The sequence below is a fragment of the Anolis sagrei genome, chromosome 3 (genome assembly GCF_037176765.1).
Source record: "Anolis sagrei isolate rAnoSag1 chromosome 3, rAnoSag1.mat, whole genome shotgun sequence".
NCBI classification, from domain to species: Eukaryota; Metazoa; Chordata; class Lepidosauria; order Squamata; family Dactyloidae; genus Anolis; species Anolis sagrei.
Genome location: NC_090023.1, coordinates 257,977,947 through 258,000,213, shown reverse-complemented (window position 1 = coordinate 258,000,213; position 22,267 = coordinate 257,977,947). Strand labels below are relative to the sequence as shown.

Here is a 22,267-nt window from a genome sequence, read left to right as displayed (position 1 = left end):
TTTCCATTATCAGTTCGTGATCCTACTCAGGTTGTTTTTCTCCTTCTGTGCTGCCTCACAGGGAGCAAACAACAGCAAATGAGACTTTAAAGCGTGAGCCCTGAAACAGAGCCTTTGACAACACTGACAACGTGTCTCCAAGATAAAACGGTCCTTTGTATTTGCATCAAGAGCAAGATCAAGTATCATGGTAGACATTGGAAGCTACCCACTTTTCTCTCTGTATTAAGAAAACAGTCCTAGTTTTAGCTGCTGCATGACAACATTGCATAACTCAATACCACAATCATGCATTTTTGAAAAAATATCTAATCCTTTGCAGATGAAGAATTAAAATATGTATTCATTCTAGGCTAGGGACAGATGGAGAAAGGAAAGGTCTTGATATTCATGAAGGAAGGCATACTTGCAAAAAGATAAAAGTGCACTTCTGTTCCTTTCTTCTTTAACTGTGTTCATTTTTATAGTGAAAGTAGCTTCCCCCATAATTTTGGAGGTGAGTGTTCTATGAGTGCAAATACTTCAAGTAGTAGCATAGAATTGATTCCTCCAGTTTCAGTGAGATGGTGAATCTGGTGAGAATTTTTAGTCTGAACTGTAAATGAATTATTATTATTATTATTATTATTATATTTTTATACCACACTTTATCTCCCCAAAGGGGACTCAAAACAGCCTGACATAAAAGCATCAGTATCCAATTTAAAATATACAACATTAAAACAGAATTAAACTAAACAATACCTTGAAGATACAAGTTGTGTGTACTCCTAGATTTATGTCTGAACATTGGATTATGACTCTAGAGAACAGGGTTTCAATCCTTTTTTCGATTCTCCTTGCAGAGATAGCGTGGGTAATAAATAAATAAATCTATATAAATAAAAATGTAATGTTCGTTTGTGGGATTAACAGAACTCAAAAACCATTGGATGAATTGACACCAAATTTGGACACAAGACACCTAACAGCCCAATGTATGTCTTTCACTCAAAAAATTGATTTTCTCAATTGGGAGTTGTAGTTGCTGGGATTTATAGTACACCTACTATCAAAGAGCATCTGAACTCAACCAGTGATGGAATTGAACCAATCTTGGGACAAAGAACTCCCATGACCAACAGAAAATACTGGAAGGGTTTGGTGGGAGTTGACCTAGATTTTGGGAGTTGTAGTTCACCTATATCCAGAGAGCACTGTGGACTCAATCATGGATCTGGACCAAACTTGGCACGAATCTTCAATTTGCCCAAATGTGAATACTGGTGGAGTTTGGGGAAAATAGACCCTGACATTTGGGAGTTGTCATTTCTGGGTTTTATAGTTCACCTACAATCAAAGAGCATGCTCAACTCCACCAACGACAGAATTGGGGCAAACTTCCCACACAGAACCCCCATACTTAAGGCCATCCAGTCTAACTCCCTTCACCAGGTCAAGAAAACGTAATCAAAGCCCTCCTGATAAAGAGCCATCCAGCCATAGATATAGAGAGATACATATGATTCACATACACAGATATAGTATCATAGATTTGAAAGGGACCCCTAAAGAAGGACTATGATATGTTGCATGTTCCAGAGTGAGCAAACCAGACAATCTCCACATCAACACTGACAAAGAAATGGCAAGAAATACTGTTTACCCAAAGCATAAAGGAATTACATATATTAGAAACCATTAGTTTATTTTCCAGATCACCAGACTGGGCCGTAGCAACGCGTGGCAGGGGACGGCTAGTAAATAAATAAATCATGGAAACCTACTGGGTGACTTTGGGCAACTCATTCTCTCTCAGGCTCAGAATAAAGCAAAGGCAAGTCTCTGGTGGCACAGTGGGTTAAACTTGCTGATGGAAAGGTTGCAGGTTCAAATCCGGGGAGTGGTGTGAGCTCCCTCTGTTAGCTCCAGCTTCTGCCAGCCTAGCAGTTCAAAAACATGCAAATGTGAGAAGATCAATAGGTTCTGCTCCAGCAGGAAGGTAACGGTGCTCCATGCAGTCATGCCGGCCACAATGGTGTTTTCCATTTCATTCGGCAGAGATTTGGCCCATTGGCTACAATGGGAAACTTTAAAGGCCCAATCTTCAGCCATTTTAAGGCCTATCTGCATGAAACCTAATTCAGTTGTAGACCCCATTTAAAAATGTAGGCCTGCCAAGTTTCAAAACAATTCACAAATCTACTGACTTTTAATAATTATTTTAAGTTTTAAACCTAACGTTTTTAAAAATAAGACAAACTGCAAGAGAGGGTTCTGGGAATTATAGCCACTGGTTGTGTACATTCTCAGCCAGTCAATAACAGCGATTCAGGCCCAACTCTAATTGAAACCGCAGTCAAGAAATTAGAAGAAGAAAGGGACTTGAAATTATGGAGGAACTAGATAAGATTCTTAAGTATATAGATATATCATTGACTATTAAAGTTAGGATGATCCATGCCATCATGTTTTTATCTCTATGTATGGATGGGAAGCCCCCGGTGGCGCAGTGGGTTAAAGCACTGAGCTGCTGAGCTTGTTGATCGAAAGGTCGCAGGTTCGATTCCGGGGAGCTGCGTGAGCTTCCGCTGTCAGCCCTAGCTTCTGCCAACCTAGCAGTTTGAAAACATGCAAATGTGAGTAGATCAATAGGTACCGCTCCGGCGGGAAGGTAACGGTGCTCCATGCAGTCATGCCGGCCACATGACCTTGGAGGTGTCTACGGACAACGCTGGCTCTTCGGCTTAGAAATGGAGATGAGCACCACACCCCAGAGTCAGACATGACTGGACTTAATGTCAGGGGACTACCCACCTTTACCTATGGATGGGAATGCTGGATAGCGAAGAAAACTAGTAGGAAGAAAATCAACTTATTTGAAACTGTAGTGTTGGAGATGTTGCCATGGATTGCTAAGACAGATAAATGGATCCTAGAGCAAAATCAAGCCTAAACTCTCCTTAGAAGCCAAGAGGACTAAACCAAGACTGTCATACTTTAATTAGGTGAAATCGGTTTTATTGGTTTTATTGTTGCAGTGCAGAAACTGATTGTTAATTGTTTAATTGCTGCTATATTGTTTTTATTCTACTGTTATGTTGATGCCGGCATTGAATTGTGCCTTTGTAAGCTGCCCTGAGTCCCCCTCTGGGGTGAGAAGGGCAGGGTAGAAGTAATCAAAATAAATAAATAAGTACTTTAGCCATTAGAAGGCATGGCTCACTAGAAAACACAATAATGCTTGGTAAGATAGAAGGTAACAGGAGAGGAACGCTTGTAGTTTGGTGAGGAACCATCACTCTTTGGCAGAGAAGGTTAAAGATCTTTGTTGTTGTTCATTCGTTCAGTAGTTTCCAACTCTTTGTGACCTCATGGACCAGCCAACGCCAGAGCTCCCTGCCGGCCGTCACCACCCCCAGCTCCTTCAAGGTCAATCCAGTCACTTCAAGGATACCATCCATCCATCTTGCCCTTGGTCGGCCCCTCTTCCTTTTTCCTTCCATTTTCCCCAGCATAATTGTCTTTTCTAAGCTTTCCTTTCTTCTCATGATGTGGCCAAAGACTTCGTCTTGGTCTCTACTATTCTTCCCTCCAATGAGCAGAAGGGCTTTATTTCCTGAAGTATGGACTGGTTGGATCTTTTCGCAGTCCAAAGCATTCTCAGAACTTTCCTCCAACACCACAGTTCAAAAGCATTTATCTTCCTTCACTCAGCCTTCCCTATGTAAAAAAGCTACAATTCCCAGGATTCTACAGCATGGACTCATGGTAGTTAGAGTGATGTCAAACTGCATTTATTCTACAGTGCAGATGCACCCTTAATCAAAGAAGCCATGTCCCTGGGTCTACAAGACCTGAACTGGACTGCTGCTAATGGGATTACTCAGAGGTCTCTCATTCATGTCATTGCCATAAGGCAAAGTCAACAGAAGAAGAGAACACTAAGTGGCAATATGATAATGGTCTTCAAATGTATTTTTTAAATGGAGCAGACTTTTTTTCCTGTGGAGAGAGCAAGATTAGGTAGTTTCTAGTTGTTTGATAGTGGTAAAGAATGCTTGGGAAGGTGGGGGTCTCTTTTTCATTGTGAGATACTTCCTACACCTGCATTGTAGTATTGAACAGGGATTTGGACTACATGATCGCTAGAGAAACTGCCAAATCCATGATCCCAAGGCACCAAATCATATTGCAAATACCCTTTTAATTGATATTAGGTTAGGTATAAACTAACTCTAAGCATCTTGAAGGCAGCAAATCCTGTCTGAACTTAGAAACAAAAGAGAGCCAGGCTGGGTTATTATATGCAGATGGGAAACCACCAGAGAATCTCAGGTGCTACATTCAGAGAAAGGCAATGGCAAACCATTCCTTGTCTAAGAAAAATTCTATGAAATTAATGAGGCCACCACGAGTCAACAAGCTTAGCTTAGCTTTGGGCACCACCTTATGATAAATTATGCCCATGTCTTCACTTTCATTGTTTATACTGATTAGAGAAATTTTCCTGCCTCCTTTTTTAATAACAGACTCTGAATGAGTTGACCATAGAATATTAAATATTTTAGCACACAGTATATGCAGTAGGACTATCAAAAATGTTAGAAACAGAAATATGACTCATTCTAATGCAAGGGCAGACAATCAATGGCTGTCCACATATTTTTTTCCTGCAACTCCCAGCAGAGCAACCTATCTTAGCAACAATTGTGTGCATAAAGGTAAAGGTTTCCCCTTGACATTAAGTCTAGTTTTGTTCGTCTCTGGAGAAGGTGCTCATATCCATTTTTAGCCAAAGAACCTACGTTGTTTGTAGATGCCTCCAAGGTTATGTGGCCGACTGCATGGAACGCCGTTACCTTCCCGCCGAAGTGGTACCTATTGATCTACTTACATTTGAACTGCTAGGTTGGCAGAAGCTAGAGTTAATAGCAGGAGCTCACCCCACTCCACGGATTTGAACCGCTGACCTTTCGGTCAGCAACTTTGGCAGCTCAGGGGTTTAACTCACTGTGCCACTGAGGGCTCCTAATTGTTTGTATATGTGCTTTCAAGTCACTTGTTAACTTATGGCAACCCCATGAATAAAATAGGATTTTCTTAGGCAAGGAATACTCAAGAGATAGTTTTGCCAGATCCTTTCTCTGAAATATAGCGTACAGTTGAGGTATTCATTGGTGGTTTCCCATCCAAGTACTTACCAGAGTTGACCCTACTCAGCTTCCAAGATCAGATAGGATCTGGTATATTTAGCTTAGCAATAGTTGTTCTCTTATTTTAATAGCTATATCTATATCTCTATCTCTATCTGTCTGTCTGTCTGTCTGTCTGTCTGTCTGTCTAAAGCTCAAACATAACCTAAACACATAAGAGGCTTCTTGAAGTACCTGGTCTCTCCATTTTAGCCTCTGGCCCCATCTATACTGCCATATAATGAAGACTGAAACTGCACTGTACAGTCAGTATAGACCAGGCATGGGGAAACTTTGTCCCGCCAGAAAAGGAAGGGGCCTGAGGCCAAGAATTGTGGGAGTTGATGTCCAAAACATCTGGAGATCCAAAGTTTCCCCATGCCTGGTATAGACTCATTTAATGCAATTTCAGACTTCATTATATGGCAGTGTAGATGTGGTCTCTGTTACCTGACTTGTAGCATAACTGTTTACATAACAAAGACATCAACAGGAAGACCCGCCCCTAAGAAACCCAGATGACAGTCTTGCTCCCATGTCCATTCTGAAAATATTTTTAACCAATCTAATAACTTCTGCTATAGTTACCAAGTTAATTCACTTGCCTATCACTCAACTTGAGCTGTGCTCCCACCCACTGAAATGTCATTCTGCTGTCTACACAGAGCACACAAGTGAATCTTGTCACCAAAGAATAAAGAGTCATACATTTGAGATCAGAAATCACAACATGTGGAATGCATGGGGACTTTTCAGTCTCTCAAGGACACCCAGTTGCTAACCCAGACACTGCCCTTTAAAATGTTAGACTCCAGGGTGAAACTGTGGCATTCAATCTTAACAGGAAATTTGATTCTGTTTATTTAGACCTCTGATTGTTTTGTCCCATAGCAGCTGCCAGTCAGATACCTTTCCTTGAAGGAAGATCAGAAGAGTTTTGGTAAAACCCAGATTTTGTAAACCGTAGAGGCAAAGTCCAGTGGAGTAGTTTGAATACTGGATTAGGACTGTGGGAGATTAGGATTCGAATCATTGCTCAGCTATAAAAACTCATCACTTAAACTTGGGCAATTCATACTGCTCAGCCCATGTAGAATTCAATGGCCAATCTCCAGGATTTATTTATTTATTTATTTATTTACGACATTTATATGCCCAAGTCACCCAATCTTTTGTGTGCCCAGGAGGGAGCCTCTCATTTGGTATCAGCCATTGATTGAGGTTCTGGGTTTGAGCCTGCCACTTTTGGACTCTTGCTTGCTGAGGTGTTCCAGTGAGTGTTTCTGTAGATCTTAGAAAACTATTTCTAGTTTTAAGTCGTTGACGTGCTAGCTGATACCCAAACAGGGGATGGGCTGGAGATGTCTCTGCCTTGGCCCTTTCACTATTGGCTGCTACTTCCCGGAGGATGTCAGGTGGTGCAATACTGGCTAAATAGTGTCATTTCTCTAGTGGTGTAGGGCGCAGATACCCCGTGATAATGCGACATGTCTCATTAAGAGCCACATCCACTGTTTTAGCGTCATGAGATGTGTTCCACACTGGGCATGCATACTCAGCAGCAGAGTAGCATAGTGCAAGGGCAGATGTCTTCACTGTGTCTAGTTGTGATCCCCAGGTTGTGCCAGCCAGTTTTTGTATGATATTATTATTATTATTCAACTTTATTTGTACCCCGCTAGCATCTCCTGCAGGACTCGATGTGGCTTACAAAGGCCAAGGTCTCAACACAACAACAGCAAAACAATAACAATACAATTTAAAGCAAATTAAAACATAAGCAATAACAAAACATTACATCATTACGCAATAAAAACCAGGGCAGGGCCAGTGATGGGTACAGGTTAAAAGTGCTGGGTGTGGCAGGAGGTATGTTGGATTTCTGGGCAAGTGCAATGTGCAGAGAGTCTTAAACTCTAATAAAGTGCTTCTGGGATGTAGTGCTGGAGGTTATCCTAGTATAATTTCCCCTGGATCTCATATAGGGATGCTTCCGATGTCAAGCTGGAAAGAGAGGCATCAAGGGAACTGAGTGGGCTGAAAAGGGGGAGTGTTCTTGGGTGGGAGAGTGTGGCCAATTGTGTAGGGACAACTGGGACAGAAGGAGTTTCAAATTGGTACAGTCCTGGAGGGGAGGCCCTAACCGGGGAGCTAACTGTGGATTTATCACAGGGACCTGATGGAACAGAACAAGAAGGTACCACTGTGTCAACAAGGAGGCGAATATGAGGGTCCACAACAACCCTTCTGATGGTAATGCCCCATTTCTTTAGGCAGGATCATAGTGCCAACAGCTCGCCAAGCCATAAATTGTCCTCTGGTGTAACTAGGAGGCAGGTAGAGCGATCAAATGACTGATAGTCTCTCCGCAACCAAGTTATGACTTTCAATCTTATTTCTAGAGCCCACTTTTTGCTTGATATTCAGGCAGTGCTTCTTGTAGGTCAGATTGAGTAGGAGTCTACAGCCCTGCCATACTCCTTTCCCAATCTTGAACCAGTCTGTTGTTCCATCAAGTAGTGTCAAACTGCAGCCTTGATGCGCCCTTGATGAGTATGTGAAAGAGGCACACACACAGAGAGAAGTCAGCTTGCCTTGTGGCCAATGTTTGCAAAAGAGAGAGAGAGAGAGACCAAGGGAGGGGGGTCAACGTGCCTTGTGGCATATGTGGTGTATGAGAGAGAGAGAGAGAGAGCAGGGCCAGCTTGCCTTGTGGCTAATGCCCGGGGCTCCTTGAAGGCTTCTGCAGCAGTCAGGCGGGGAGCGAGCGAGCGAGCGCGCGCCGGCCTTTCGAACGATCCCCGGATGGCGCGCGCTCTGGCCTCCTCTTCTTTGCAGGAGGAAGGAGGGAAAGAGGGAGGGAAAGAGGCAGGCTGTGTCCAGCTCCAGAAGCAACCAAAGAAAGGCAAGGAGGGAGGGAGGGAGAGGAGGAGGAGAGGAGGAGGAGCAGCTGGTGGCGGAGGAGGAGGGGTCGGCGGGGAGAGCCAGCGAAATGAAGGCGCCAAGCCGGCAGCCCCGAAGAGTTCGCCGGAAAAAAAGAGCGGCAGAGTTATTATAAAGGCAGCCAGGCGGAGTTGGGCTCCGGCACTCAGTCCATCCACCTTGGGCTTTGAGAGAGAGAGAGAGAGAGAGAGAGAAAGAGAAGCTGGAAAATAACCCCAGCACGCCTCCCCTCCTTGAGCTCTTTGCCTCTCTCGGGGCACCTTTCCGGAGGCGCTTGCCCTCCTCCCCTTTATTTTGAATTTATTTTTATTTTTTGCACACTCCAACCTGCAAGAAATCCCTGACCGAGGGGAGAAGAGGAGGAAGAGGAGGAGGAGGAAGAGGAGGGAGGTCATCCCAGAGCAACAGACGCTGCAACCTTGCCCGCACCAAGTCGCAACTAAGATTTTTCATCTTTTTATTGTTATTATTTCTCTTCTCTTGCCTTTGCCAAGTCAAGGAAGGGCCCTTCTTTGCTTTCCCCCTTCCTTCTCCTCCTCCTCCTCCTCCTCTTTTTCTCCTGCCCCACAACCTGTCGGCCTCGGGGGAAGCGCAGAAGCCGGCGAAGCAAGAATGTACCAGGGACACATGCAGGTGAGCGGCGGCGGTGGCAGGAGGGGGGGGGGGGCTTTGCACAAAGAAACACAACAACAGTGATATTGAGAGCAAAGGAGCCAGGAGGCGCCTGGGGAGTGCCTTGGGGTCGGGGGTGGCGAGGGACTGGGCGGAGAGGAGGCGGGACGTCCTGCCACTTGGCCTGTCTCCACGCAACAGGTGATTCGGGGCAAAAGCCTGGCTTGGTGAGGCAAAAGGACACCTGGCCAAGGAAGGCGGTTCGGGGTGACCTTTGGGCCAAACCCCAGTTCCTCAGGTTTCCCAGTCTTCCAGAGCCTCTCTCTGCCTGTATGTCAACTGAAGGGCAAACAATTAGAGGATGTTTCCCCCTCCCTGGAAGAATGGAGATCCCTGGAAAAGAGCTCCAGCCCCCACGTCCTTGGGCAAATCCACACTGACGAATTATTTGTTTATTTACCCTGTTTATACCCCGTCTTTCTCTAACCCAAGGGGGACGGCTTACGTATGGCAATGATACCATGCCTTAAACTAGGGGTCCGCAAACTTTTTGAACAGAGGGCCAGGTCACAGTCCCTCAAACTGTTTGAAAAAAAAAACATGAATGAATTCCTGTGCACACTGCACATATCTTATTTGTAGTGTAAAAAAATACTTAAAACAGTACAATAATTAAAATGAAGAACAATTTAAACAAATTTAAACTTATCAGTATTTCAATGGGAAGTGTGGGCCTGCTTTTGGCTGATAAGATAGGATTGTTGTTGTCATTGTTGTGTGCTTTCAAATCATTTCAGACTTAGTAAATGACCTTGGAGGGCCATATCTGGCCCTTGGGCCTTAGTTTGAGAACCCATACCTTAAACGCATACAAACATTAAGTTTCAATTAAAAATTAATACTTATTACTGGGTTGTTGTGAGTTTTCTTGGCTGTATGGCCATGTTCCAGAAGCATTCTCTCCTGATGTTTCAGCTGTATCTATGGCAGGCATCCTCAGAGGTTATGAGGTCTGTTGGAAACTAGGAAACCCTGTGGCACAGTGGGTTAAAGCACTGAGCTGCTGAACTTGCCGACCGAAAGGTTGTAGGTTCGAATCTGAGGAGTGGTGTGAGCTCCCGCTGTTAGGCCCAGCTTCAGCCAACCTAGCAGTTCGAAAACATGCAAATGTGAGTAGATCGATAGGTACTGCTCCGGCGGGAAGGTAACAGCAATCCATGTAGTCATGCCTGCCATATGACCTTGGAGGTGTCTTCAGACAGCGCCGACTCTTCAGCTCAGAAATGGAGATGAGCACCACCACCCAGAATCAGTCAAGGCTGGACTTAATGTCAGGGAAAAACCTTTACCTTATATCTATGGAATGTCCAGGGTGGGAGAGAGAACTCTTGTCTGTTGGAGGTAGGTGTGAATGTTTCAATTGGCCTCACTGATTAGCATTTAATGGCCTAGCAGTTTCAAGGTCTGACTTCTTACTGCCTGGGGCAATCCTTTGTTGGAAGTTCTTTCTCCTACCCTGGGAGAGTTCTTTCTCCCCTCTGGACATTCCATAGATATATAAATCCCATTTTCCTAGTTTTCCAAAAGACCTCACAACCTCTGAGGATGCTTGCCCATAGATGCAGGCAAAACATCAGGAAAGAATGCTTCAGGAACATGGCCATACAGCCTGGAAAATTCACGACAACCCAGTGTTTCTGGTCATGAAAGCCTTCATCAGTATATTAATACCTATTAAACCTTTAAAAATCACATTCAGTATTAAAATCACGCATCCAGAAATCGTAGTCTAAGGCCGTTCCATAGTCATTGCACATATTCCAATTATATTATTGCACTGCGCTCTTCAGTGGAATCAATGCGGCTTGACATCACTTTAACTGCCATGGTTCACCGAGGCAATATTATGGGATTTGTAGTTTGCTGGGGCGCCAGAGAAGGCTCAGCCCTTGTACAACAACAGCTCCCATGACGCTGTAGCAATGAAAATAGCATCAAATTATATTCATTCTTCAGGCAGGTTCAAATCAGGCACCCCTTTGGGCTCCCTCCAATCCTGAGTGCCTTATTGGATGCATCTACAGCAGACGTGGGCAAACTTTGGCCCTTCAGATGTTTTGGACTCCAACTCCCACAATTCCTAACAGCCTCAGGTCCTTTCCTTTTCCCCCTCAGCCGCTTAAGAGTTGGAGTCCAAAACAGCTGGAGGGCCAAAGTTTGCCCATGCCTGAATGAATGCAGCTTGACTCCACTTTATCTGCAATGACTCATTGGTATGAGATCCTGGGAGCTGTAGTTTGCTGAGGCACCAGCACTCTTTTGCAGGGAAGGCTTAGTTAGACCACAGCCCTTATGACCCCCATGGCACTTACAGTGTGTGGTATTCATTCTCTAGTGTAGATGTGCCTTTGGGTTCCTACATTTGGGCTCCTTTTTCATCCCCTTCCCCCTTCCTTTCCCCACATTGCAACCAGCGACAACCAATCTCGCCTCTAACCAAAGCAAGATCCCCCTTCCCTGTATCCATTGCTATCACCAGGGTTTTGTGAAGGTTGGGATTTTGGGTGCATGGCTTCGGGATTTCTAGATAGATAGACTCATGCTTTCTGGGGTTGCTGTCAATCCAAGCATCGCCCTGTGAAAGCAGAGGCTGCCTCTCTCTCTCCTCCTCCTCCTCCTCCTCGGTCCAATAGGAAAGATGCCGGCTTTAACCTTGACTCCCTCCTTCCCTCCCCTTTCCTCTTCACGTGGTCCTTCTCCTTTCAAGAAAGAAGGTGTTGTGATGGGGAAGGAATGGCACTCACCTTTGGCAGCGATGGCTTCCCAGCCTCTTCTCACAGGTGCAGCCCAGTCGGATATCTTACCTGCCTTCCCTTCGCCTCCCCCTCCCCAGAGAGCAAACACCTAGCCATTGTAATAATGTGAAATGTAATAGTGTGAACAGCAAGGAGAAAAGCAGCACCGGGCTTTCGGGGCTGATTTCAAGGCTGTGCATGTTGATCTATCTGCCTTTTGACGCAAGTCAATGTCAACCACACAGGAGAGGATGGGTAACATGACACATGAAAGTTAAATGAGCCTCCTGACTCAGCTCCTCTGAAAGGGGGGCAGCGAGGACTCTGCATGGACCATTGTATTGGCTCTGGAATAAATAAACATTTGCAGTTTATCAGCATCTAAAAGGGAGAGGAGGCCTGCAGGGAGAAAAGCAAAACATTGTTATGATAAACAATAAAGCCAGCGAGTAAATGGTCTGGCATTGTGAGCATTAATCTAAAATGCACTTTGTTTTAAATATGTGTTTTAGTCTCATTTGAAACATGCAATGCAATCACTGTTTACTTGGATTTCAAAGGCTTTCGTGGGTAGAATCACTAGGTTGTTGTAAGTTTCCAGGCTGTATGGCCATGTTCCAGAAGCATTCTCTCCTGATGTTTTGCCCACATTTATGGCAGGCAACCTCAGAGATTCAGGGGTCTGTTTGGAAACTAAATAAGTGAGGTTTATATATCTGTGAAATATAAAAGAAAGAACTCTTTCTCTATTTGGGGTAGTTGTGAATGTTTCAATTGGCCACCTTGATTAGCATTTAGTGGCCTAGCAGTTTCAAGGTCTGGCTTCTTACTCTCTGAGGGAATCCTTTGTTGGAAGGTGAAGAGATTGAAATCCACAAGCATGTGGACAATTTCAACAGAAAGGAAGAAACCATGAAAATGAACAAAATCTGGCCACTAGTATCAGTAAATCATAACAGTAAATAAATCATAACAGTAAATAAAGAACAACACTCAAAAACAGGGAAATTCCAGACAAGAAACAAGCAGGGCCAACTAATCACCTCCCATCAAACAATTCCCCCATGTAGTAAGAAGCCAGACCTTGAAACTTCTAGGCCATTAAATGCTAATCAAGGTGGCCAATTGAAACATTCACACCTACCTCAAACAGACAAGAGTTCTTTCTCCCACCCTGGATATTCCACAGATATGTAAACCCAATTTTCCTAGGTTGTTGTAGGTTTTTTCGGGCTGTATGGCCATGGTCTAGAGGCATTCTCTCCTGATGTTTCGTCTGCATCTATGGCAAGCATCCTCAGAGGTAGTGAGGTCTGTTGGAACTAGAAAAAGGGTTTATATATCTGTGGAAAGACCAGGGTGAGACAAAGGACTCTTGTCTGCTGGAGCTAGGTGTGAATGTTTCAACTGACCACCTTGATTAGCATACAATTGGCTGACTGTGCCTGGAGCAAACTTTTGTTGAGAGGTAATTAGATGTCCCTGCCTGCTTCCTCTCTGTTGTTGTGCTGTTGCAATTTTATACTGGTAGCCAGATTTTGTTCATTTTTATGGTTTCCTCCTTTTTGTTGAAATTGTACATGCTTGTGTATTTCAATGGCTTCTCTGTGTTTTCAATTTTCCTAGTTTCCAACAGACCTCACAATCTCTGAGGATTCCTGCCATAGATGCAGTTGAAACATCAGAGAATGCTTCTGGAACATGGTCCTACAGTCCAGAAAACTTACCACAACCTACTGTTTACTTGCTTTAGATTTATGCAGTCCTAGCCATTCCCATCCTGTTACAATTTGAAGGGTCAATCCCAATTATGATTAATCTGCTTTTCAAGCCAGTTAAGGCTAAATTCATAGTCTCAAGTCTGACGTTCCATTTCTGTTTACGCAGAGCAAGTCCCACTGAAGTTTTTGAATACAACCTGGTTATAAACAGATAAGGTTGAGCATTTCACTATAGTTGAGGTTATTTAAACATCCTGGTACTGTTCCATCTCTTATTCAGAATTCCAGCATATTTCAAAATTGCCCATTTGGGTGGCTGAGATAGTGGCACCTTTGCTTTCTGATACTTTGATGCTGCAAATTATTAAAATTGTTTATAAAATTATCTTCAGGATATAAAGGGTAGATCAGGCATGGGCAAGCTTTGGCCCTCCAGGTGTTTTGGACTCCAACTCCCACAATTCCTAACAGCCTCGGGCACCTTCCTTTCCCCCCTCAGCCTTTGACAATACAAACAACTTAATGTGTTGTTGAAGTCTCTCATGGCCAGAATCACTGGGTTGCTGTGTTTTCCAGGCTGTATGGCCATGTTCCAGAAGCATTCTCTCCTGATATTTCGCCCACATCTATGGCAGGCATCCTCAGAGGTAGTGAGGTCTCTTGGAAACTAGGCAAGTGAGGTTTATATATCTGTGGAACGTACTTAACATTTGATACTGTATTATAATAGCAACTTTGAGAATGTAGTATTAATTCTTTGATTTTTTGCCAGTTGCTTGAGAGTTCCATTTGCTTGAGTTCTGGTTAACAGAGAGTCTACTGTATTCCAAAATCCAAAACACCTCTTGTCCTAAGCATTTTGGATGAGGCATAGTCACTCAGCCTATAAATTCCTGTTGATTTCTGTAGGAATTCAAATGCCTTCATTTCATTTCACCGAAGTTATAAATCAGGCATTTGTTTGTTTATCTTTAAAATCTGGACTTGAATCATATTTATCCTTCTGCAAACAAAACACATAAGTCAAGATTTTTAGTCGCAAGCATTATTACACCCATCCATTTCAAGAAGTTAAATAATAATGATGTTTTCCTTTTAAACATAAGCATCTACTTGCAAAAACACCTGTTTATCATCTGGAATCAAGCCATTGGTGAATGTCACCTGTTTAAAATCTTAACCTCAGAGGCATCTTTTTTTGTATGTAGAATGGTCTCAGTAAACAAATCTAAAACAAAGCAACTGGAAAAGTTCTGCTGTATTCAGAATATACCTTCATTCCCTTTAATGTAGATTTGTTATATGTTTATGCAGATTTGAAAGTAGTCATATTTAGCATATTTACTTGGATATTTAAAATGATTATGATAACAGCTTTATGTCACCCCAATTATTTGTAATAAATATTTTCTTGAAATTTTGCGCATATATAAAGGGAAAATGGGGGAAGCTTTTTTTTTGTCATGTCAGGAGCAACTTGAGAAACTGCAAGTCGCTTCTGGTGTGAGAGAATTGGTCATCTGCAAGGACGTTGCCCAGGGGACGCCCAGATGTTTTGATGTGTTACCTTCTGGGAGGCTTCTCTCATGTCCCCACATGAGGAGCTGGAGCTGATAGAGGGAGCTCATCCACCTCTCCCCGGATTTGAACCTGCGACCTGTTGGTCTTCAATCCTGCCAGCACAAGGGTTTAGCCCACTGCGCCACGGGGGGGGGGGGGGTGCTCCATTGGGGAAAGTGAAGAGGGAAGAGGATAGGGAGAGAGAGAGAAAAGGATAAAAAGAGAGAAAAGGGGGAGAGTTTATGCTTTCCATTTTCTTCATCGTAGTTTGTTCTTCCCTTTCTCTCCAATCTTTGATTTTCGTAAGTTAATTTGGGCTTCACCTCTTCGTTTCTTTCCCTCTTCAAGCAATATCTCATCCATTCTATTAGTCTAGATCAATATTCTTTTTCCTTCTTGTAGTAAGTATTCCATCACTGGGTCCCAATCTGTTTCTTTTTTCCATGTTCCTTGATATTTTGTCAATAACTGTGTTAATTCATATTAACACGAATTCATATTCGTGTTCATATTCCTTATTTCTAGGACTTTTCCCATCCATTGTTGTGTAGATGGTATTTCTTTTAGTCTCCAAATTCCTTGCATAAATTATTCTCACAACTGTTGTTAGATAGTTCAAGAATCTTTCTTTGTTCTTGTCTAATTTTCTTTCTGTTATTCCTAACAGGTAAATTTCTGGTTTCATTTGTATTTTTATATTCAGTATTTCTTGAGATATTTCATAAATTTCTTTCCAGTATTCTTTTTATTTATTTATTTGGAACTTTTGTATTTTGTTCTTCTCTACCTCAGTGAAGGGACTCAGAATGGCTATCACAAAAATTCAATGCTATACAATAATCCATTAGGCCAGGGGTCCACAAACTTTTTAAACAGAGGGCCAGGTCACATTCCCTCAGACTGTTGGCGGGCCGGATTATAATTCGAAAAAATCATGCACACTGCAAATATCTTATTTGTAGTGCAAAAAAACATTTTAAAACAATACTTATTAGTATTTCAATGGAAAGTGTGGCCCTGCTTTTGGCTGATGAGATAGGATTGTTGTTGTTGTGTGCTTTCAAGTAGTTTCATACTTAGGTTGACCCAGAGCAAGGGCCGGGTAAATGACCTTGGAGGGCTGCATCTGGCCCCCGGGCCTTAGTTTGAGGACCCCTGCATTAAGCGATCCCTCATTGGATGAGTAAGATGGTCTTCCATTATGCGTTTCCTTATGGGTTCTTGGGTGGCTGTGAAGCCCTATTCTTGACCCGCATCTTCTCCCACAGTGAGGGCATTGGTTTCCAGGTGGAAGGCAGTCCCGGTCAGGGTTGGCTTGACGCGCATTCCTCCTAGCACGTTTCTCTCTTTCGCCCTCCACTCGTGCCTCCTCGAATTCTGTAGCACTGCTGGTCACAGCTGACCTCCAGCTGGAGCGCTCAAGGGCCAGGGCTACTCAGTTCTCAGTGTCAGAGATTTTAAGGTTGGCTTAAATCTTTCAAATCTGCATAAATGTATAACAAATCTACATTAAAGAGAATGAAGGTATATTCTGAATACAGCAGAACTTTTCCAGTTGCTTTTTTAAAGATTTGTTTACTGAGACCATTCTACATACAAGAAAAGAGATGCCTCTGAGGTTAAGATTTTTAAAAAGCCAACTTTAAAGCTATATAATAAATAACATCATAAAACAACATACACAAGTTTGGGAGGAGTGATGTACCAATTAAAAATATACTAACACTATCTATACCAAGCATGGGGTAAACTTCAACCCTCCAGGTGTTTTAGACTTCAACTCCCACAATTCCTAACAGTTTACTGGCTGTTAGGAATTCTGGTAGCTAAAGTCCAAAACACCTGGAGGGCCCAAGTTTGCCCATGCCTGGACTAGATTGTCCTTTCTAGTGAAGATTGAGCCAAATTAATAAACGGTTCAAATATAAAAATACAAAGAAACAAATTATAAAAAGTTCAACTGATTTAAAAATACAATCAACAAAGTGCAAAATCCATCCACTATATGTTCCCAACTCAACAGCTATGGTAATTCGTTTTGAATGGTTTTCCTCTGTCATAATTTGTCTCTTTTTTTAAAACAAACAGTTGTGGACTAAACTAGTTGTGGAGTATTGTGTGTGCTTGTGTGCTAAATTAAAGGAGTATTGAATAGATGGAAGTGCTGAAAAGGAATCAGTTTTCTACCCAACTTCCCTTTGGCACAATTTCACAGGTTCGCAATTCCGAACTATATGGCCATGTTCCTGAAGCCCTATCTCCTGGCGTTTTGCCCACATCTATGGCAAGTATTCTCAGAAGTTATGACCTGACAACCTCTGAGGATGCCTGCCATAGATATGGGTGAAACATCAGGAGAGAATGCTTCTGGAACATGGTCATATAGTTCAGAAAACTCACAGCAACCCAAACATATTATTGTGGATCAACTTAAAATCTCAAAATGGATGGTGATATAAAATATTTTAAATTAAATAAACTTAAATAATTAAATAAATTGTACAGCTTGGAAAAAGTTACATTTATAGTTACATCTCATGGAATTTTCCATGCCAGCTTGGAAAGGGGATTGGACATTGTAGTCAAAGAACTAACCTTTTCAAGAACAGCTTTTGCAATGGGATTTACATAATGGTCAACCTTTTTTTGGTTGTGACTTGTGTTGGAGCTTCTCTTTTAGAACACTTCGATTTAAATGTTGATAAATAAAGCATTGGGGCGCCACTTGATACGTTTATGCTGGAAGAAAGACTAAAATTGATTTGGATTCTGGGAGTGAGTTACACAAGTCTTTATGACTGCTTGATTTTTGTGCTCCATTCGCTAATAATAAACCAGAAAGTAAAAGAAAACCTTCCAAAGCGGCGTTTATGGTGAGCAGTATTGATCGACAAGCACCAGCTTTGATAGACAATTAGGTGGATTTTATGTATCTTTCAACCTGGTGTTTCTGTTGGATGAAGGTGGGTGAATCTCTGCGATTACTGCAGAGATATATTATTTACCTAGGTTTCCAATCAGATCTTGGTTTATTCCAATATCTTTTCCATTTTCAGAGATATTCTAACTCTCCATCAATTTTTTTTTGCATTTATCTAAAACCTGCCTGCAGCTCTTCCTCATCCTTGTTTGCATCTGGTTGTGAGATTTTCTCTAGTTCTTCCCATGTGGAAAATCACTCGTTTTGTTGCCTTTCTTGCAGTTTGCGCATTTATTGAGACATCTTGAATCATCGTAGTTATTTTCTCTGACGAGTACAGCCTCTTTGTAGTTACATTTAGTTTTAGGTATTTACGTTTTTAAAATGTATGTATGATTTGTGTGCATTGTATTCTCTGAACCATTTCACAAGCTGCATAAATGTGTGAAGTCAAGGTATGCTTAGTCTTACAATGAGTCTTGGTAACAGAGATGGTTAATTTTGCTAAAAATTTCAAAGCCTGTGTCTCAGTAGTTGCTCAAGAAGAGAAGGTGGTCCAGGGAAGTCTCTTACTTTGAGCAGTGTGTTTTTTTTAGGAAACACTTGCCATTTGACTCTTGTGTCTTTTAGAAGACATCTGGCGCTATAGGTAGACAGGTGAAGTTGGCAACCGTGGTGATTTGTACTGTCTGAGAGGAGGCAGGGGGTTATTTCTATTCACACAAGTCTTCCCTTTCTTCCTTTTACCTGAGTTGACCCTAACATTCCTTCCTCCTTCCTTCTTTCCTTTTCTTTCTTTCTTTCTTTCTTTCTTTTCTTCATTCTTTCATTTAGATCTCACTTTTTCTGGCATGGAGGATTCCAATAAAGTTCAGCTAAAAAAAGCTTTAAAAATTCAATTGATTTATCATGTCAGGAGCAAGCCAAACAGTTGTATTGCATTTTTGAACAAACAAGCAAACAAACAAAACACAAAGTTTGCAAGCTTGGTAGTTGATTATATGTCCTTTGACAAGTAGCAGGCCACTTGGAGTGCCTTTGGTGTTGCCGCAAGAAGGTCCTCCATTGTGCATGTGGCAGGGCTCAGGTTGCATTGCAGCAGGTGGTCTGTGGTTTGCTTCTCTCCACGCTCGCATGTCGTGGATTCCACTTGGTGGCCCCATTTCTTGAGGTTGGCTCTGCATCTCGTGGTGCCAGAGCGCAGTCTGTTCAGCGCCTTCCAAGTTACCCAGTCTTCTGTGTGCCCAGGGGGGAGTCTCTCATTTGATATCAGCCATTGCTTGAGGTTCTGGGTTTGAGCCTGCCACTTTTGGACTCTCGCTTGCTGAGGTGTTCCAGCGAGTGCCTCTGTAGATCTTAGAAAACTATTTCTTGATTTAAGTTGTTGACATGCTGGCTGATACCCAAACAGGGGATGAGCTGGAGATGTCACTGCCTTGGTCCTTTCACTATTGGCTGCTACTTCCCGGCGGATGTCAGGTGGTGCAATACCGGCTAAACAGTGTCATTTCTCTAGTGGTGTAGGGTGCAGACACCCCGTGATAATGCGGCATGTCTCATTAAGAGCCACATCTACTGTTTTAGTGTGGTGAGATGTGTTCCACACTGGGCATGCATACTCAGCAGCAGAGTAGCAAAGCGCAAATTCAATAAACCCTTGTAATAACACCAATTTAAAAGTTAAAAATTCAGGTTAAAAACTATTATCGTTAATACTGTATATATTTTTTGTAAAACAGTATCCATGCCTTCCTTTTCTTTCCTTTTTGAGCAGCTGAAGGTGGCATGAACAACTAGGAATTGCTTAATTACCTAAATCCATCTGCATACAATCACTTCAACAACTGCTTGACATTACTGCTATAGTGAGTTCACAGGGAAGAAACCATTTCAAACAGACTGTAATGGCATACGAATATTTTTCCTCATGAGAAGCTGCTTCTCTAGGACTGAGGGTATGTGTACACTATATAATGAATGCAGTTTCACACTATTTTAACTACTAAGTCTTATAGAATCCTGGGAGTTATAGTTTTACAAAGTCTTTAGCCTACTCTGCCAAATAGTGCTGATGCCTCCCTATGATTCCATAGTATTGAGCCATGACAGTTCAAGTGGTTTCAAACTCTTTTAATTCTACAGTGCAGATGCACATTGAGTCTCAAAAGGACTATTTTGCATTTCAGAAAAACTACAGCCTTGTTATGGAATGGAATGATTGTGGTGAATGCAATCAATAAAGTCTAAAATTTGACTAGCTTATGTTTTCACTTTTTGTATGAGCTTTATATCAGTGTTCAGCAATGCAGTTTCTTGCAGAGGAAGTGGTGGTGAACTAGTATATCATGATCTTGGGCTACAAGAATGGCCCAGTATGGATGCCATATACACAATTGCTTTTTTTGGGAGGGCAGCTCTAGGATTGGAATTGGTTCCCACTGGTCTATCAGTCCCTTATTCTGGCCTTCCATTGAGCATGTGTACTACCTGTGGCTTTTCCTCCCATTACTTCTCATTTCTTTGTTACGTAAGCATGGGGTTGACAGTGAATTCTGCCTTATTGGGAGAAAGGCAGGATATGAATGATGGTGATGAAAATAATACTGATGATAATAATAAATAACAACAACAACACTTTATTTGTTTCCTGCCCTATCTCCCCGAGGGGACCCAGTGCAGTTTCCAGCAAAAAATACAGACACAGGCAAACATTCAGTGCCTTGAAACAATGAAACCCAAATACACAGACAAAGGCAAAGGCTTCCCCTTTCAACTCCGTGCTCATCTCCATTTCCAAGCTGAAGAGCCTGTGTTGTCCATAGACATCTCCTAGGTCATGTGGCTGGCATGACTGCATGGGATGCCGTTTACCTTCCTGTCGATTGATCTACTCACTTTTACATGTTTTCAAACTGCTAGGTTGGCAGGAGCTGGGGCTAACAGTGGGAGCTCACCTTGTCCCGCGGATTTGAACTGCCAGTCTTCCGGTCAGCAAGTTCAGCAGCTCAGTGCTTTAATCCACTGCACCACTGTGTTTCCTGATTATAACAATAGCAATAATAATGATTATGATGATAATAATAATGGAACAATTCATGTAGAAAGCAATAACTAGAGTACAACCATCAGGCCAGTTGCCAAATAGTAAATACCACTGGTTCAATTGGTATAGCTTAGATGTCCATCCCCAATAGGATACAGACCAATAATAATAACAGAATGTCCAAAATATACCTTTGCATAAACTTGTTTTAGCCAAACTTTATCACCTTTAGTAATTGCCTGCTGTTTTTGAAAAAAGATCAATACTTCAAGTTTCCTTCTCTAAAGCGAGCTTGTTTGTGTGACTCTGGGGAACCTACCATCCAATTACCCATATGGCTTTCTGGTTTATTTTAGAAAAAGCTGATGTTAAAAAACGGACTTACGTAGAGTAGTTCCAGATTGGGTGGCATTAAGGTAAATTAAGAGAACTCCTTCTGTTGCAACAAATTTTTCATCAGCCTCTAGTGCCATTATAAACAAACTATCCAAAGGCATAAAAGACCTTTATTCAGCAAATCTGTGACAGTGACAGAGAGCCCAGGGAGCGTTGTTAATATCTTGTTCCCATGAAATAGAATATGTAGGACAGCAAACACGCCGAGGATGAAGGCAAGGCCAGCTAAGAACAAGTTTGGATAAAGCGTTAACCAGTGCACTTGAATATAGAGTATGACTCCGTATCTGTTGGGGATACGTTCCAAGACCCCCATGGATACCTGAAAATGTGGATAATAGTGAACTCTATGTTTTAATTATATTTGGACTGGAAACATACCATAGAATACTGGGAGACTTAGGTTGTATGCAGTAGACTCACCTTTGTATTGTCGAAGACTTTCATGGCCGGAATCACTGGGTTGTTGTAGGTTTTTTCGGGCTATATGGCCATGGTCTAGAGGTATTCTCTCCTGACATTTCGCCTGCATCTATGGCAGGCATCCTCAGAGGTAGTGAGGTCTGTTGGAACTAGGAAAAAGGGTTTATATATCTGTGGAAAGACCAGGGTGGGACAAAGGACTCTTGTCTGCTGGAACTAGGTGTGAATAATTCAACTGAATACCTTGATTAGCATATAATGGCCTGACAGTGCCTGGAGCAAACTTTTGTTGAGAGGTGATTAGATGTCCTTGTTTGTTTCCTTTCTGTTGTTGTGCTGTTGTAATTTTAGAGTTTTTTAATACTGGTAGCCAGATTTTGTTCATTTTCATGGTTTCCTCCTTTCTGTTGAAATTGTCCACATGCTTGTGTATTTCAATGGCTTCTCTGTGTAGTCTGACATGGTGGTTGTGAGACTCACCTTTCTTTTTTTCCTTTTTTATTATTATTGCTTATCCCACTCCCACCCTCCACCCCAGACAAACGATGTATACAATAAACTACTGAAATTACATTTGAAATATCAGTCTTGGTTTCAGTTTTTCCACTCCACATCTTAATACATTGTCTAAATAATTCCTAACTGGATCCCACATGTTAATAATAATAATAATAATAATA

At 42.2% G+C, this 22,267-nt stretch overlaps 1 protein-coding gene across 4 annotated transcripts in view; it reads left to right on the top strand.

Moving 5' to 3' along the window:
* The first annotated feature begins 8,036 nt into the window (after positions 1-8,036).
* Positions 8,037-22,267, top strand: part of PEX5L (peroxisomal biogenesis factor 5 like) — a 204,671-nt gene continuing 190,440 nt past the window's right edge. For 3 of the 4 annotated variants that reach the window (XM_060767464.2, XM_060767461.2, XM_060767460.2), the window contains exon 1: positions 8,037-8,750. In XM_060767464.2, the coding sequence (XP_060623447.2) occupies positions 8,730-8,750 (21 nt within the window). In that variant the 5' untranslated portion in view covers positions 8,037-8,729. The remainder of the gene's footprint in view (positions 8,751-22,267) is intronic. The other variant, XM_060767465.2, reaches the window with a different exon arrangement.